This window comes from Mesoplodon mirus, assembly GCF_964341445.2.
Source record: "Mesoplodon mirus genome assembly, chromosome: 11".
NCBI classification, from domain to species: domain Eukaryota; kingdom Metazoa; phylum Chordata; class Mammalia; order Artiodactyla; family Ziphiidae; genus Mesoplodon; species Mesoplodon mirus.
Window position 1 is genome coordinate 62,789,626 of NC_138987.1, and position 19,290 is coordinate 62,808,915.

General features: G+C 41.1%; 1 protein-coding gene across 1 annotated transcript in view; it reads right to left on the bottom strand.

The window, feature by feature from the left end:
• Positions 1–714: 714 nt before the first annotated feature.
• LRIG3 (leucine rich repeats and immunoglobulin like domains 3) overlaps positions 715–19,290 on the bottom strand; it is a 46,886-nt gene continuing 28,310 nt past the window's right edge. The window contains exons 6-19 of the mRNA XM_082634742.1: positions 18,345–18,488; positions 17,891–18,034; positions 17,337–17,480; positions 16,307–16,387; positions 14,991–15,062; positions 12,732–12,803; positions 12,051–12,214; positions 9,620–9,940; positions 7,535–7,816; positions 6,102–6,554; positions 4,936–5,094; positions 2,917–3,060; positions 2,551–2,826; positions 715–1,296 (exon numbers count right to left, since the gene is read on the bottom strand). Of these exons, the coding sequence (XP_082490868.1) occupies positions 1,052–1,296; positions 2,551–2,826; positions 2,917–3,060; positions 4,936–5,094; positions 6,102–6,554; positions 7,535–7,816; positions 9,620–9,940; positions 12,051–12,214; positions 12,732–12,803; positions 14,991–15,062; positions 16,307–16,387; positions 17,337–17,480; positions 17,891–18,034; positions 18,345–18,488 (2,701 nt within the window). The 3' untranslated portion in view covers positions 715–1,051. The remainder of the gene's footprint in view (positions 1,297–2,550; positions 2,827–2,916; positions 3,061–4,935; positions 5,095–6,101; positions 6,555–7,534; positions 7,817–9,619; positions 9,941–12,050; positions 12,215–12,731; positions 12,804–14,990; positions 15,063–16,306; positions 16,388–17,336; positions 17,481–17,890; positions 18,035–18,344; positions 18,489–19,290) is intronic.

Sequence of the window (19,290 nt, forward strand, 5' to 3'; positions counted from 1 at the left end):
TTTTTTTTTTCCTTTTTGCGGTATGCGGGCCTCTCACTGTTGTGGCCTCTCCCGTTGCGGAGCACAGGCTCCGGATGCGCAGGCCCAGCGGCCATGGCTCACGGGCCCAGCCGCTCCGCGGCATATGGGATCCTCCCAGACCGGGGCACGAACCCGTATCCCCTGCATCGGCAGGCGGACTCTCAACCACTGCGCCACCAGGGAGGCCCCACTCTTGTTATAATTAAAGTGATGGTGGATGTGAAACTATTTGGAAAAGCACAAAGCATTAGACGAAATAAAGCATTATTATAATTAAGGAAACGTGGTGTGAGCAGTGATTTCAGCAATGGTGGTTGTACTACCGTACACCGGACTACAACAACACATCTTTTCATTTGTAGAGTTAGAAATAAATTAATGTACCTCAGATCTCTGTAGCTCCCTCTCATTTACAATGTGCTTTCACATACACTAATCTGGTTTGAGTCTATATTACAACCACCCTGGGAGGTACGAAGAACGATCATTTGCTCATATTTTAACGTGCTGAATATAATTTTCACCAACGTGAGACATGATAATATGAAATCATTAAGCCTAAAGTGTGTTGAAAACAATAAAGATTGTTATTGTATAGATGGGGCTTGGGATCAAAATGACACATTTATTAAATGTAATGTGCAAAATAAAATGAAGTGACCTCTATTCAAAAAACGTACAAGACAGTTATTGTTTAAAATGCTTTAGTACTCATTTTCAATAAAAAGGAATCTGGCATTATAAAAATACATAAAATAGTCATGGATTTATACCATTAATTTACATAAGATATTTTCTGCATAAAGCAAAGTTATAAAATAGTAAAATAGTTTTAAAAGGTATTTTTATATGAAAGTTACTCCCAGTATAAAATTTTTATAACTTTTTGTAATTTTGGTCCGTCGGTATAAATAAGACATTTTATCCTCTTAAAATTCATAGCTCCACTTAAAAACATAGGATTCTCTCTCTTTTAAATAAAAGTCCACTTGAGGTAGTATGTTAGAACTCTTCCTTGGTCTCATTCAGTCTATGTGTCCAAGTCATAAGACTGAAAATTTGAAGTCCTGTGGTTTTCTAAGGTCTGTTTATAGGTACATGCATGATTTTCTTGCTGAAAATCTGTCCTTTCTTTCCCATCTTCCTCTGACTCACAGTCCAAGTTCGGGGAAGAACAAGCTTTCAAGTGAAAGGTTCTTGGCTGACAATCTGACGACTGTCCAGAGCTTGAAAAGGCATCCAAGTGAGGTCTTCTCAGAGGCTTTCCAAATGTTCCTGAAAGAAAGAATCCCCTTGAGCACATGGGGCCTTTTGGAGCAATCAACAAAATGCATTTCAAATGAAGGAGCATCTGCTCCCATGAATGTGAACACCCCACGGACGTTCTACAAGTCCACATTATGGGACTCAGGTGTATGGTTGTATATCTATGCTATGGAGAAAGACCTTACAGAATGGACCTGAGGGCACGTGTGCCCCTCTTACACACACATCCACTGAATACAAGCAGCCCTTCTTTACCACATCTCAGGACTTATAGTAACATTCATCATTGAGCAATGAAGTTCCCCAACAGAAGTTCTCCTGAGACCTAGCTGTATTAATTGAGAGCCCCCAATTCTCCACAAAGCGCATTTGGATAGTAACGTACAACTGTTCCTGAGTATAGTACATTTCTCTCAAAACAACCCGTATGTCTTGCCCTTTCTTTCTTAGTAGCAAATTATTATTCCATTGACTCAAATTATTGCCTCAGTCATGTAAAAGATATTATTTTCATTTTTTCAAAAAGGAATATGAATAATTATACCACGACAGAACATGAAATTTCTTAAAGCTGGGTAAAATATTTTAAAATTCTATTAAAAAAAAAAGTTGTGGTTCATTTTTCCATATTTCCATGCAGTGAAAAGATGATCTCAGTTCTTCCATCTCATCGTCCCCATGCACTAGACTAAAAAATCCACAAATGAACCTCAGCGCCAGCCAGTGTCCACCAGCACTACCGACGGCTTTAGGGCTCTGACAGCCTCCTTTGCAGGAGGTAGTCCAGCTTGGCTGACGAGCAGCTGCTGCCAGGTAGGACGCCGTCTGCCCTTTGACTGTGAGTTCAGTTATAAACCACCAGACATCCCAAACCACAGTCATGCTGTGCACACAACTCCACCCCAAAGGCTGTTGTAGCCCAAAACCACTTTTTCCACATGACTGACAAACTGTACTCCTCAGTCACTTCCAAAACTCTTGTCTTCTAGATGATGCCACACACAGAGCTGCCCAGAAAGTTCCTAAGGCTTAGCGCTGGAGTAAATACATAATCAAGTAAAATCCCCACATCTGCTTTTGCTTTTAGAAACAAAGATACAAATACAATGTCACGACAGCATCATTAAAAAGAAAAACAAACAAAAAAAACAACACCAAAAACTATATTTCACCAGTCTGGCATTCAAAGCTCTCATGGCTCTCCCGCATGCAACTTGGAATGTGGGTCCTGAGTCAAGGTGTCTAATAATTTAATAAACTTACCCATGAAAGATTTACTCAAAGTAACTGATGCTGGCTCTGGACTTGGACTAAAATCTGCCAAAGACTTGTTCAGACATAAGTTGCTCATTCCAGGTCCTTCGTGTTGAGAGTAAGAAGAGCTGAGTAACTTCCTCACATGGGAAGGCCATCCTGTATCACTGACACTCTGCTCGCAGGATTCTTCTGAAGGATGAGGACACGGGTAGCCCTCCTTCTTCTTTATGTAACTGGGCTCAAAGTGTTCCATTAAGGCTGTTCTTGGGTCAGGACCACAACCTTTTAAATTTGGGAACAATATCAGGAGAGAGAGTTAACGCTTCTGGAGGTCTCTCCAGGAAACGGAACTCAGATAAGAAAACCACATACCTGTATGATAGGCTTCAAAAGGATCTGAGCCATACACGCTCCCCTTCAAATACACAGGGCCTGAGGGTCCCAGAAAGGGACAAAGGAACGGGTCTGTGGCAGCTTCCACATCGGCTTCACTGCTGTTGTCAATGTGGCATGTCCCTTTAAAAACCACATCTTAGTCACTGAATCAATTTTGTTCAAGTACCATTCAACAGTCTCTCTCCACTTCTGACAGTTTCCATATTTATAGATGAAAAGTTTAGATAGACTATTATACAAAGGAAACACTGCAGAAATTTATGGTAGAGTTTTTTCAAAATTTATTGATGCTTACGGATTAGTAACTGAGTAAATGTGTGATATCTTACTAAAGGAGGACTTGATTAACCATTGAACTGGAGCTAACTTCATTGCTGGCCCCACCTAGTTTCCAAGAGACACTGATCTGTGTATGGACACTGCAGCTGAAGCAGCCATGGTCTGAACCACATGATGCCGCCAGCACTGCCTGCTTCCTCCAGAAAGTCACTGATGACCAGGATAAGGCATTGGCATTTAACCAATGACCGCTTAATGGCCAGTCAAAGATGAGCCCGGCCAAACAAACAAACAAACAAAAAAACGTATCCATGAGTATCTGAGCTAAATGACCCAGAAATGATATGCTGGTTAGTAGCAGACACAGCAGCTGAAGGACAAGAGACATCATGAGGGTGAGAGATGCCACGATGGACCATGTGCCTGGGCAGTCAGAGGGTGGGTGGTGGTCTCAGCGAGAAGCAAGTGTGCAGAATGTGACTCAGTAATGCTAGTGGCCTCTAGGGCTGCTCTGAGGGGGAACCAATCTCCAGCCCCAGCATCCAGGTGACATGGCACTACTGTGCTCCAGTTGTCCCTTTAGACTTTTGTAAGCATCTTTTCAGTAAACCCTGCTCCAGCTGAATGAGCTTGGGCCTCTGATCTTTGCAGCCAAGTGAGTCTAACAGGGACTACAGCTTTTTTTTTTTTTCTTTTTTTTTTTTTTTTTGCGGTGCGTGGGCCTCTCACTGCTGTGGCCTCTCCCGTTGCGGAGCACAGGCTCCGGACACACAGGCTCAGCGGCCTTGGCTCACGGGCCTAGCCGCTCGGTGGCATGTGGGATCTTCCCAGACCGGGGCACGAACCCGTGTCCCCTGCATCGGCAGGCGGACTCTCAACCACTGCGCCACCAGGGAAGCCCAGGACTACAGCTTTTTTGCTCAGATCTTCTACCTCCATACCCTCTATCACTGCCTTGCCAAGCACTTTGTAATTATTTGTGGAATTTTTTGTCTCACCACTGACTAAACTGTGAAACTGAAAACAAATATTCTTCCCTCCCAACTACGGAGTCCATCACAGAGCAGACATTCAATCAACACTTGTGGGAAAAGATGGTAAGATGTTTGAGAATAGTGTCACTAGCTGCTAGTTACTGAGCCCTTAATATGTGTCATTTTCCGTTATCATTGTATTTAATGCTCACAACAACTTAATATTGTTAAGTTGGGAAGGAATATAGCTGCCCAAGGTTACACAGGGAGCGTCAGAAGTGGGTTTTGAACCAAGCTGATGCCCTTGTATTACGCTGCCTCCTTATTATTCTTTAAACAATACAGTTCTTAAAGTGAGAGTCAGTATTAGATGTCTCTAACAGAATGCTTTTAAATCCTTTGACTTTTTTTTTTTAAGACCACACATGAAACCAGTTAATGTCATTTAAGTAAGAAGAACACTCAGGGCCAAAGAACATTTACAACGTAAAGGAAGTATTACATTGCCTGGAGGAATTAAATTTTATTTAACCTACTTGTCTTCTGTTGTTGCTAGAAACAAAGATTTTTCTAGTATTTAAGAGAAGGGCATAACTATTTAATTTCAGCTTTGCTAGTGATTTTGGGCCAGGGCACTCCATATATGGGGCTATCAATTTCTTGTGAAAATTAATATTATATTTGAACTTTCCATTGGGTTATTTCAAAACAACTACAGCCCACGTTCATTTTAAGCACGTACCATTACTGCCGTGTTGTGGTAAGAAAAATCCACCTCCTGAAGAAGTGACGAACTGGTGGTGGCTTCCACTTTCTGAGGAGACGTACCCATCCTGTCTGTCAGCTAATGTTCCCTGAGATGACAAATAACTCGGGGTGTCAGCCGGCAAGTTGGTCTCATCTGGAATCAAACAACAGCATTCCATTAACCAAGAATGATCGTAAACGCCACACAGGCTTCCCTGATGAACGGTACATTCCGTTTGGTTTTCGGTTCAAATCAAATCAATCGACTCTTGCAAAACCATCTTGATGTAAGGCAAACCAGGGCTCTGCTGCTCTGGAGCGCCTGAGCTGACTTTCTACTTTATGGCCTGTGGGATATTCCTCCCAAATTTCAAAAACAACAAATGCTGACAAAAGTAAAGGTAATTTTCATGAGAGTGTATCTAAGGTTTTGAATTAAGCTTGATTTCTGCCATATTCCCAACTTAATATTATTCACTGATGTAGGAGTTTTGCACATATAAGTCAAAGCCCCTCTCCCACCAATAACTAGAATCTTCCCTAGATGCCTGTACACACACATGTGCAAATGCTCACACATGACAAAACGAAAAACGACAGCAGGGTGTAAGCCTCATGACTGAAGGGCTGTTCCTGGTCCTCCATCACCAGCTTGTGACAGGGTCAGACTGGTTTACGCTGTGATTTGGATCGTCTCTCATAGCCAACAGGATACTCTGATGAGGTTTTGACAGAAAGCACTCATCTTTTTTTTTTTTTTTTTTTTTTCCGTACGCGGGCCTCTCACTGTTGTGGCCTCTCCCGTTGCGGAGCACAGGCTCCGGATGCGCAGGTTCAGCGGCCATGGCTCACGGGCCCAGCCGCTCCGCGGCATATGGGATCCTCCCAGACCGGGGCACGAACCCATATCCCCTGCATCGGCAGGCGGACTCTCAACCACTGCGCCACCAGGGAGGCCCGAAAGCACTCATCTTTAACCATCAGCTTTACTCTGGGCCAGGGTGTTATTTTTAGCTAACCGTAGTTCTGCAGCTTGAAACAAATGAGTCACCCTTGTGACACGGCCTGAGACTGTGAGACACACACTCAGAAGGAAATCACGGCGGGGCCATAAGCACACACACGACTCCTGCACCCTGTGCCCGGCTTCTGTTGACACACCTGTGTTGGTGATGCTGCAATCTTCGTTCCTCCGCCGTGTGTGGTATATGATGACCACCCAAACAAGCGACGTGCCCACCACACAGCAAACCACCGCAATGATCACGATGCCCACGGTGGCCCATCCATCATCGTCCAGTGATGAGGCGGTCATCTGAGGGGAGTCGCAGGTGGGGGTGGGGATCACGCTGAGGCGCACGTGGCCTCTCTCGGTGCCCAGGGTATTAGACATTTCACATGTGTACTTCCCGGCGTCCCTGACATCAGAGTCCACAATGATTAGCAGCTGGTTGCCTGCTGCAAAAAAGTGCCTTTCAGTGACCACCAAAGGGCTGTCATCCTTGGTCCAGTTCAATCTGGGAGGAGGGCTCCCTCCCGCGATGCACTGCAGGACGGCCGTTTCCCCCTTGGTTACAGTTCGATCTAACAGGGGCCGCAAAAATGATGGCGTCTCTGAAATGACAAGTTATGTTTTAATCTCCGATACGAAATTAGGGTTCACACAGCATGAGACCTCGTGCTTAAATTTATTCAGATGGGAGCTGAAAACTGTATTCTCCCACAACCTCATGCCCATGCTTCTTTAAGACCCTAAACATGTATACAGCATCTGGGATTTCATTTCATCATTTGGCTGTCATTTACTTATAACATCAGTTAAGGATAATATTTACTATTCCTTTCTCTCAGTCTGTCTCACTCTTGGCAAGGCTGGGGAATGGTGGAAATGGGGCAAAGCAAAACATTTTAGACATTTTTCAGAATTAGGAAATGTATAAAAATAATTTCAAGCACAACTGTGTGTTGATGGATGAAAAAAATCAGAATGTTTACATTTTTAAAGGGAAACTTCCTAGTGCTAGATGTCCCAGCCTATGTTAAAATTCTGAAAGTAATTTACTTTTATTATTTGGTGTTCATAGGTTACTCTGATTTACTCTTTCAAAGATACACAAATGATTAACATGCTCACATTTTTAAAAAGCATCTGTTTAGGTAAATGATAAAAGATGAACTCAGATTTCCACAGTGGTTATGGCAGGCTGAGACAAAGTTAGGGCCCTTTCAATTTGTTTATACACTTATTTTCTTATATTCTTTATATTGTTAAGATTTCTGGTAGACTGCATGATGGAAACAGCAGAGAAAGGTGACTCCTGCAAAAGGGAAAGCATCAAAGCATTTACTTTTCCCCCTCCTCACATGGGAGGGAGCAGATTCATTTCACTGGCCACAGGCCTGAAGGTGTAATACACTCACGACTTCAAAGCTTCTGAGAAGCCATTGTCCCCTCCAGGAAAGGGCAGTGTCCTATGGATCATCTCTCACCCTCTCAACTTCGGACACAACTTCTCACAGCTTCTTAGGGCCTTTGGGTGAGCTGGTATATTTAAGACTAACGTATATCACAAAATCTGAAAATATCCACTTACCGAGGACAGTCAGAGTTGCATTTGCAGAAATGCTTCCTGCACTGTTTTGAGCGGTGCAGCTATACACCCCAATGTCCTCTATCTTCACGTCCACGATAAAGAACACGTCATCCTCGGGCATTACATGCATGCGTCTCTCCCTCGCGGCCGGGAAGTCTGTGCCCCCGTCCTTTTGCCAGGCTATCTGTGGGGCCGGGTGTCCCAGGGCAGCGCACTCCAAGCGTGCCATGGCCCCGGCGCGGATGGTGAGGTCCATGGGGGTTTTGGTGAACGAAGGAAGCACTGAAATCAGAGACACAACATGGGCAGTTAGCATTCTGGAGTCTGAGAGGTTCATTTTCATTCCCTTTTTTTTTTTTTTTTTTTGATACTTATGAATGTCCCTGACATAGTAAAAGCAGGGGTTATTTCCAACTGCAAGATGAGATGGAGTGATTAAGGTATTCCCTCAAGGTTACACAGGTACAGAAATGATGGAGTCAGGATGAAACAGGTCACCTGAGCTTCAGACTGATGGTTTTTCTGCTATTTTCCAGTCGCTTTTTAGTTTCCTCAATAATTATCTGTGAGACTTTAGGCAAATCAGTTTATCTCTTTGTTACCCTGACCACACCATTTTTTTTTTTTTTTAAGTTCCTCCTGGCTCTAACATTCTATGACTTTAGACGTGTTTTGTCCCACAATTTTTTGTTCTATGTGTCAGGCCTCAGCAACCATTTATTGAATGAATGCATTAATGAATCATATTTTCTACCATGAAAGATACAAACAATTAAATGATAAACTGTAAAACTGTCTACCTGCCACACAAAGCACAGGATGAGATACTTTTATGAACAGCAGCTAACACTTATTGCATTTACTGAGCACTTACTCTATTCTAGGCATTCTGCTAAGTTCTTTACACAAATTATTTTATTTAACAATAATCATACCTCTATAAGGTAGGTACTATTACTCCTAACTGAAAGATGTGGAAAAGGAGGCACAGAGAGGTTAGGTAACTTGCTGAGAGTTCCACAGCTGTAAGCAGGAGTGGCAGGCTTCAAACCCAGATCTCTGAGCTAAGGGTGGTGTGCTTTCTGTTGGTGGGAATGTAAATTGGTGCAGCCACTATGGAAAACAGTATGGAGGTTTCCCCAGAAAATTAAAAATAGAGCTACCATATGACCCAGCAATTCCACTCCTGGGCATATATCTGGAAAAGATGAAAACTCTAATTCAAAAAGATATATGCACCCCAATGTTCATAGCAGCACTATTTACAATAGCCAAGACATGGAAGCAACCTAAGTGCCCATCAATAGACAACTGGTTTAAGAAGATGTGGTACATATATACAATGGAATATTTACTCTGCCATAGAAAAGAATGAAATATTACCATTTGCAGCAACATGGGTGGACCTAGAGAATTTCATACTAAGTGAAGTCAGACAAGAGAAAGACAAATATTATCACTTATATCTGGAATCTAAAAAATAAACTAATATATACATAAAATACAAACAGACTCACAGACACAGAAAACAAACTTACGGTTACCAAAGGGGAAAGGGAGAGGGGGAGAGATAAACTAGGAGTATGGGATTAACAGATAGAAACTATTTTACATAAAATAGATAAGCAACAAGAATTTACTGTATAACACAGGGAACTATATTCAATATCTTATAATAACCTATAATGGAAAATTATCTGAAAAATTTACATGTAACTGAACCACTTTGCTGTACACCTGAAACTAACACAGTATTGTTAAGTCAACTATACTTCATTTTAAAAAAAAGGTGATATCCTTTAACTCCATACTTCATGCCTTCCCACATCAGACCAGTACATTGTGAACTCTCACGGAGCAAAAAGTGTCTGGTTCATCTTGGTTACCCACCATACTAAGTATGGGGTCTTCAACACAAAAATTGCTTGCTTAACCAAGACTATTAATCTTGTGGAGTGAGAAGGCTTAGGTGGAGAACTGTAAGAGCAGAAGATAGGGTTAGCAGTAAGAAAAAGAGAGGAAACCAGGTGCTTTCTGTTGCTAAAACATATCTTTAAATGCAAAAGGAAAAGTCAGATCACATACTATTTACTGTGAGCTTGGCTTTGACAGAGTAGGATGACCCGAAGTGATTGGAGATGACACACTGGTATTTCCCTTCACTGGTAAATTCCACACTGCGGAGCCGAAGAATGGTGGTGTACTCCATCACTTCCCCACCCTGGGCCCGGAGGTGTGCATAATTTTCCATTTCAGCATCATGCAGTAGTTCATTGTCTTTTTTCCAAGCAAAAGTCATTGGGGAATCACTGCTGCTGGCAGCTGAGCAGATAAAACTCAAATTGGAACCTTTTATTGCCGACTGTGTTTCTGGCTGAACTGTGATCTGGGGTTTAGGAAAATCATCTGTTCAAAATGGAGAGGAGGAAACAAAACAGTTTTAAGCTTGAGTCCAAATGCCACTCAGATCTGAACACCAAGAAACTCAAAACAAACAGTGGTTTAGGTTTTTACCCTCTGTGTATGTTTCACAGATGGACCAGCAGTCCCAGTGTTGAAAATAACAGACTGGGAGAGAGTTTATAAAGTAATTCATTCATTTCAACTAGAGACTGAGCCCTATTTATCCATCAATAACTGGGAGGAGACTGATATTTTGGAATACAGTTTATTGCAGACCTCTTGTGTTTTGTTTTGTTTTTTTTTTAACATAAATACAAGAAGAAATCGGTTAAGACACTTCCAGGCTCATGGATCATCTTTAAATGCTACTATTAGGAACTGCATTTTTCCCCCATATTCTTCATAAATAAGCAGAAAAATTAAGAAATCAACCATCAGTAATGATAATCAATACCACTAAAGACAGCAAATTAACACCCCACTTACCAAAAATAGAACTCATTAAAAAGACCAGTCATTTTTAGGTAGAGCAGGAAAAAACAATCCTGTAGTGAAAGGAAAAGCATTTCTCAAGCTCCCTGTGAGCCCCCGGCTCCAGCCTGGAGTTTAGAGTGGACAGTCCATCAGGTCGCTGTGCCACACTGTCAGGGCTACATTATAATTACAGCTAAGCAACTCTTTCATTCCAAACAGTTATTTTTAGTTCTCTGTTACTTTTTGGAAAAGTTACCTTTTTGAACTTCAGTTTCTCAGAGATGGTCTAAACCCAGAAGGAAGCATCTTAAAGCAACCAAAATGTATTATTTGGGTGCTCTGAAAAAAATAATGTGTGTGTGTGTGTGTGTGTGTGTGTGTGTTTATGAATGGGGTATGGGGGACCCTCTGACAACTGCAATGCAGGTAATTTCCAATGCCACGCCTGCATGCTGTAATCAAGATAGTTTCTTCTTCTGTGTGATTATTCTAAAATTCTCATCTGGTAAAAAATCTATGGGTACTATATAGATATGAGAGTGTGTGTGTGTGTGTGTGTGTGTGTGTGTGTGTGTGTGTCTCAAAGTAATAGAGAGTTCAAATCTCAAAGACTACAGAACTGAGAAATCAAGACCATGGAAAAGGAATAGCTCAGGCCCTTACAGATGAATGCCAAATGCTTATTTAGATCCAAAAGCTACATCAGATGTTTTATTTCCAGAAACTGTTGGCACCACTTAATGCTGCAACCTAAAAAAAATATGGTTTTCTTGTACTTAGCTAAACAATCATAGGCAAAGCAGTTTTAAATAAAATTTTAAAGGCCAATGTAGAATTAGATTCTGCAGTATCTTAACACACATACTAAAATTCAAACAAATTTTGATTTCATGTTCTGTACGCACATTTAGTTTTACAAAGGTCTCCATGGCAGCAAATAGTAAACAGCAGTGTAGTGCAGCAGACGGAAGACGGCATCAGAGAGATGAAAACTTGGGTTATTGATCCAGATCTGCTAACTAGCTATCTGAAGATGGGTAAGCAAATTTCTAATGCTGAGATGCTTAGATGCTAAGACAATGGACCTTAAATTTATTTACAATAAACTCAAACTTTCTGTTACTTGTAATGTTTTACCCACTAATAGTAAAATTTTTAGCAGACTATAAATCACTAGCTAATAATTTTCTCTTTCTACTTACCAGAAACAGCATCTGCACAGGATTTAAGTCAGTCTCTTCACTGAGCTCACAAGAGCCTCTCAACAACCCCTGGAACTGGGGAGAGCAGAGAGCAGCACTCCCATTTCATAGATGCGAAGACTGAGATTTAGGGAATCACAGTTAAGTAGAAGGGCAGTGACTATCCTTCAGTTCTCCCAAGATCCAACATCATTCTCTTTCTACCAAACCACTCTGATGCCAATTTTATAAATTATAGAAAAAATTATAGAAAAAATTTTTCTTTCCATTAGTAAAACTGTGATCATCAGCAAGCTACAGATCCATTCTCATCTACCTCAGCAGAAATAAGAGCTTTATTAAGGGAACATAAATTTATTGAAGTCCATTATTTGGACAAATGGGAGAAAAAAAAAAGAAGAATGAATAAAAAAGTCAAAGGCCATAGTTCCACTCACCACACACAAAGCCATCTGGGCTAACAGCAAAAATACTTCTTCCCTTCAGCAACTGAGGATGGGCACAACTGGCATTTACAAAGCTCTGAAAGTTGTTTTCCGCCACCCACTGTGGGAGCCATTTTAGTTGGCAATCGCACAAAAGGCTTGATGTATTTAAGTGCCTGAGGAGAGTAATTACATTCAATTTGTTTTGTACGAAATGCAGATTTCTACAAGTATAAACTAAACTCAAGTAAATATTAACAAAGCAATGAATGGGGAAACCAAATACACACATCCCATGGACTAAATATTCTATAGTCTATCTTAACCTGCAAGATATGGAACTAACACTGTTTTTTTTTGTGTTGGTGGTGTTCTTACTGACCAGCAGAGACAGAAGTGCTGACACAATGAAAATACCTTACTACGGAAAATTGGTTACTATGATGAGGCACTGTACTGTATTGGGTCCCACAAATTTCAACCGCCAATTTGTAACAGAAAGAAAAAGTAACTCCTCTTTTCAACAAAGGGAACAAAAAACCAACTCCTCTTGCTTTCTGGTAACAAAAGTTAAGTGGTGTGATGAATGTGCCAGACACTTTCTATAGATACATAATCCAGGATGATCCACCCCACGTCAGTTTCCCCCTCAATGCTTTATGTGAAACTCTTGGAAGGAAAAGAAAAGCTTACAGTTGCTGAAGTTTCTTCATTTGTGAGAATGCATTGCCTTGTAATGACATGATTGCGTTGTCACTCAGGTCTCTGAAAAAGCAACCAAATCAAATACATTCGAGGGAATTATGGTCACTATGTGCCTTCAGGCAAAGGGTGGGCCAACACTGCCCAAGCCATTCGCCACAAAAATACTCTCTGTGCTGAGATGCACAAATGGGGGTGACTAGAACTCATTAGGAAGCTTGGATTCAAGAACAAGGATATCTGCATCAGAGGCAGGTTCTGTTACAGTGAGAGAGATTTCATACCACCACATACAGGTTTTTTGACTCTTAAGGGCCTAAGCTGTTCTGCCATGGTATTTTATTACACTTCTTATTATTCAAATTCGTAACCATTAGTAACTTTTAAATGCACAAATAAAATTCCTCATAATTATGCTTTTAAAAAACCATCACGTATAGAATACCTTCTATGATATGCAACCATGTTAAGTGATTTACGTTTACGCATTATTACATTTAATCCTCACATCAACCCAAAAGCAGATGGTATAACTACCTTGGCTTGGCGTGAAAGGGGCAGATAAGACTTGAACTCAATTATTTTCAATTTCCAAACCTATGCTCTCAGTCACTAGCCTATTCTGTCACACACAACTCACTCACGGGGAGACAGGTAGGTGTTCAGACAAGAGGTTCTCACTAAAACAAACAAATCAACAAACACTTCAGGCAGGACATTTATAAAATGAGAGAATATTCTGGGCTGGCTTTATTTTTAACTGGTGCTTATGAGCCCTCTGGATTAAAGTCCTCTCCACAGTGATTACCACCCTGTTTTCCTTTAAAAGGGTCAGAGTGGAGAAAAGGGATTTTGAATGAGACAAGTGGCAACAGAAGACAGAATCGAGGTCCCAAACGTGGGCAGAGAAAGAGGCTGAGAGAGTCATGAAGGTTTAGGAAACTGAAGCAGAGGCTAAAGCTCCATGGATCCACTAACTCCACTTTCCCAGAAATGGAATGGGTCAGATGACAAACCCTTTTGGCTAGCTTCCCTCTGAAAATAATTTGTTTCAGTAAGCCCAGCCATACTGGCCCGCCTTTCCAGATGACGCTTTGCAGAGTTGTCCCCTACAACCTACCCTGCTACACTGTCGGCGTGGCTGGCGATCCAGAGCTCCCTGCAACCAACGGGTCATTGCGAAGAGGGCAAGATGGTGGTGCACAGATTAACAGCTAAACACACAGCACCAATGACGGTACCAAGCAAACGTGTATTTTACATGAGAACTTCTTTTGTCTGGGTTAACAGATAACACAACTTTTGGCTATAAGCATTCCTTAATAGTCAGGGTGGACACACTTGATGCTGCTTCAGACTCCCACTGAACACATATACGTGCACCCACAGTTATCAGAAGCTGGTTGGCTCTGTGCTCATGCAGGCTTTGACTCCTATCAAAGCTGGTTAGCTTGTGCTCCTCGTGTCTGAAACTATTCGAGTGCCTAAGTGTCATTTCAGAAACGTGTGCCAGGGGTTACTGGGGGCAGAAGATGTGAAGGCAAGAGCTGCTATGACAGCAGGGGCTGCCCTGGTTGGAGCCCTGCTTCGGCCAGCTGCTAACTTACAGGTTAGTTGCAAAAGAGAGTGAGAAAAAGAATACAGGAGGAAAAACAGGTTGTATGCTTTATAATTAAACAACAGTAACGATAAACAAAATTCTCAAAGTAGTGTTAAAACTCTCCTGTCCCTCTCCAGGCCTGGAGGGATCGTCTTTTTTGAGCGTCAAGATGTGCATTGCCTTCTTAACTGTCCGATGGAATCAATGAACCCTCAGAGCCACTACATCTGAAGTTAAAAATTAAGATAGTAATAGCTATTAAATAGTTTTCTCGTGAGGATTAAATGAGAAAATATAAATAAATACCTAGCATGATGCCTGATGTGCAGTGGGTGTGTGATAAATGGTAGTTTTTTAAAAAATTAAATATACCACTGCTTGAGAGAAATAACTAAGAGAAAACCCAAAAGTGATGTATAGCAATGCTCTTAAAAGCAAAAGAAATACACACCTGTACACTTATACTTTCATATAGATATACAGACAGATAAGTAGGTAGGTAGGTAGACAAAGGACGGATAGATGTGTATATTTTATTGTACTGAGAGGATACCAACAAAATTATGTATTAGTTTGTGTTACCTTTCATGACATGTAAGTAGATAACCATTTCAGACTGCCTTTAGAGTAACTAAATTCCTGCTACTCACAGATGTTCTAATGCATCCAAACCAGTGAAGGCTTTTTTGGTAATGGATCGAATCCGGTTTCCCTGGAGTATCCTTAAAAAAAAAAAATTATAATGGAACAGTTAGTAAAAGCCATTTTGGAGTGCAACTCTCCTGAAAAGAATTGCTTTTTAAATCATTTGTGAATATTCTATTTTCTTCAATTAAACAAGATATCCTTAAAAAAATGTATCCGTTGGGGCTTCCCTGGTGGCACAGTGGTTGAGGGTCCGCCTGCCGATGCAGGGGACACGGGTTCGTGCCCCGGTCCGGGAAGATCCCACATACTGTGGAGCGGCTGGGCCCTTGAGCCATGGCTGCTGAGCCTGCACGTCCGGAGCCTGTGCTCCACAACAGGAGAGGCTACAACAGTGAGAGGCCCGCATATCGCAAAAAAAAAAAAAAAAAAAAAAATGTATCCATGCCATCTATTTCAGTAATACGGTTCAGCATGGTTGCATTCCACAGAGAACCCAGCAAAAATAGGTATTCGAGAAGTTACTCTGATAGTTAAATCAAAGCAGTGATTTTTCAAAGAGGTAGAAACTTTATTCCAAGTAAAATGTCTCAGAACACTAATAAATAAAGCAGGTAATACTGGAGACTTTCTCCTTACCCACCCACCCCATGGATACCTTCATCACCCACAGAAGTTTAGGACTAAATGGAAGTCAATTTGAAGATTGCTTGCTTAAAACACAGAATTTAGCCATCTTCAAGGCCATTTTGTGACTAAATAGAAACTGTATTGCTTGGAACCCACTGCAGTGTTGTCATTGGTCACTGGATCACTTCATTTAAACATTCCTGTGAGGGAAGTGCAACACTGCACGTTTCAAAATGCTGAACTTGGGGCACTAACCTTTACACAGTAGTAATCCCAAGGGTCTAAGCACTCAAAACAACTTAAAATTCTTATCTGGATACTAAAGTCAGCTGCACTAACATAAGTGTTGAGTAAAACCACTATACCCAAGGAAGAAAATCTAATCAATACACATCTTGTATAACAGTAGTCATTTGGGGAGATGACAAAGGGTAGCAACCAGATTAAGCACCTATTTTAAAACTTTTTAAAGATGTCCATTTGTGTGTGGAACTGAGCTCAATTAAGACAAAGTGTTTAGGGAGTTCCCTGGCGGTCCAGTGGTCAGGACTCGGCGTGGCCCCGGGGTTCAAACTCTGGTTGGGGAACTAAGATCCTGAAAGCTGTGCGGTGTAGCCAAAAAAAAACGCCCCCAAACCCCAAAATGTTTAGGTCAAAAAGCAATGCTAATTATGAAGCAAATCATACTCACAGCCGCCTCAGTTTGTCAAGCCCAGAGAAGGCACCATTCATGTCCTCAATGGTCCAAGAAATTTCATTATTCTTCAGATCCCTGGTTCAAAAAAGGGAGAGTTACGGAAAGTGGTACGAGTTACTTAACAAAAGATACAGGCATTCTTGTTAGACATATGCTTAGAAAGCGAAGATCACCACCCAGGTGGCATGTGATTTGGAATAATTCCACATAACTCCCTGTATCATCTCTCTCTGCCCCTTTCAAAACAACAGAAAACTGTTTCTCTCCCTAATGTAGATCTTACCTCCTGCCCTCCTCCCTCAGCAGCATTTTATACTTTTGTCCGAGATGAGGAGAGGTGATTCCGGCCCTATTAACTCCTGTATCAAGATGACTAAATTCTGAAAGACTTGAATAGTCTGAAAAATACATTAAACTTTAAAACCACTGCTCCAACCACACAAGGAGCAGCTCGCCAAAGCACACAGCATGTCTTTCACTCATGTAATGCTTCAAACAGTGAACACAGCAAAACTTTCTGACAGTGCAAAAGTCAAAAGCCCATTGCACAATGTTAAAATTAACATTTGGAAGATTTTTCAAAGGCCATTTAATCCAACTCTCTCTTCTTTCTCTTGGGACCGAGATCAAGTCTGGATATAACTGGTCTGATAAACAGGCGTCTTCCTTTGCTGTACTTTGTATATCTTTTTTGCTCTGTGTAATTTTTAATCTGCATTTTTACTAAGAAAAATTAGTGGATTTAAAATTGTTTTCCTCTTGAGCAGTTACCAACTTCCTGGAGATCCTGAGAAGGCTGACTGTAATCACCAAACCAATCTGATCACTGTCCTTTTTAATCCCTTTAAGAAGCACACATGGATGAAATGGACCGATCTTAATCAAACTGATCTGGGAAAGATTAAGACACTACTTCTGAGGCTGTACACATTTCCTTCATAACAAAGGAAATGTGCTTGGAGAAAAGTGGGCACATTTAGGAACCACTTAGGTTCATGGACGAAGAGCAAAATGTGTAACTTACAAAGTCTTTAAACTGGAAAGCCCCCGGAAGGCACAATCAGCAATGTAGCTGACTTTGTTATTCCCAATGTGCAGTGTATTTAGCAAGCTTAGGCCCAGGAAGCTTGAATCATCCAACCTTGATAAGTGATTGAAAGTTAAGTCCCTGTAAAGAAAAAAGGAACAAAAAAACAAACGATAGCTTTTATTTTCCAGTTCAATGCAATGATTTGTTTAAAAAAAAAAACAGAAACAGGTAATATATATGGCCACAATTACCCTTATTTTAAAACTCTGCCTTCTTAATAATACTCAGGTAAACATTATTTCTAATCCCAGTAATTAAAAAAAACTTCTCTTTATTTGAGAATCACCACCATGGCTTTAGCCCGTGTGCCACAGAATTGAAACAGCAGAGCTGGCTTCAACTTATCACAAAACTATGACTAGGTTGCCTGTGAAAAAAACTGTCACCTTGGAAACTTTGTTATGAAAATTTCACAGATCAGTGGTAAGAAGCTCATGCTCTGGCATGATTCCTGCTCTCAAACCTGAGGAGAATAAAAGGCAACTCACAGCTCACTGAGTTTCTGGCAGAACTCCCAGGCATCAGGGCTGATCCTGTTGATGGCATTTTGGCTGAGATGAAGTTCCTGCAGCATCAGCAAGCCGTAAAGCCAGCCTTTGGTAATCTCTGTTAGGTTGTTATGGTCCAGCTGCCTACATTTACAATAAGAATCAAAAGCAGGATCCCAAGTTCATTATCTAGACTCTTCAAAGGGGACATATTACAACCTATTACATATTCCTATTGTTACGAGATGTGTAGCTTTTGTTATACAAAGACATCAGCAGAAAATACTATGCTTATTAAATTCTCAGTCACATTACCTGAAACAAAACTTAATATTAAATTATAAGATTGTAAATGATGAGATTTTAACATAGGATTTCAAATAAAAGCTGCTGAATGTTCACTGAGCATTCCATGATCATACCACCTGAGTAGGAATTGATCACCCGCACTTACAAGATTTCCATGTTGCTCAGCCCCCAGAAAGCTCCATCCATAAGTTTTGTCACTCCATTTCTTTGCATTTTCAGAGACTTCAGAGCACCAAGCCCTTGGAACGTGAGCCCATCGACGTTTTTGATCTTGTTTCGGTTCAGTTCACTACATTGGATGTTATAGTTAAACAGTTAGCTTATATGACCAACTCTGGAAGCAGTAATAAAATGTGACATTACTGCAATATAGTTAAACCAGCCTGTGTTAAATTACACAGAATGTTTTAAATTTCTAAGCATTTTTATTGAGAAGAATTTTGATTTACTAGCAGTGAGTAAATTTCCTTCTGAAACATGTGATGTATTTTTGGGATAATCAAATACTGACACCAGACTGCACTTCAATTTCTAAACTGTTGTCCATTCAGTATAGAAGTAAACACATTAATATTGGTCTTTAAAGTATCCAGAATGGGAGTACTGAATATCACATTAAAACACAAGGTCTATTCAGGAGCAGGGCCATCAAGTTTATCCTGTTCAACTGCTTACAAAAGTTGATTCCTCTCTGTCACAATTTGTACTGTGTTTAATGCTTCCTCTTTAAGGCAGTCATTCTCAACCTTGGTTGCACCCTGGAATCACCTGGGGAGTTTTAAAAAATTACTGAAGCCTGGATCTTACCCCCAGAGGTTCCAGTGTAATTGGTCTAGGGTGTGGCCTGGGCACTGGGATTTTTAAAAGCTCCCCAAGTATCTGTAATGTGCAGCCAAGGCTGAAAACCACTACACTGTAGGAGCCTGTTCACAGATTATTCCACCGTTATTAATGAGACAGTGCTTTACAGCTCCTTAAGCTATGAGGGGCCCTGCAGTCATTGGTACTGTTCTCACGATCCACAGCTGTGGAGAGTCACCATGATGTCTTCAGTGCCATCATGATGGCTTTGTATGGAGGTTGTTCAGTGA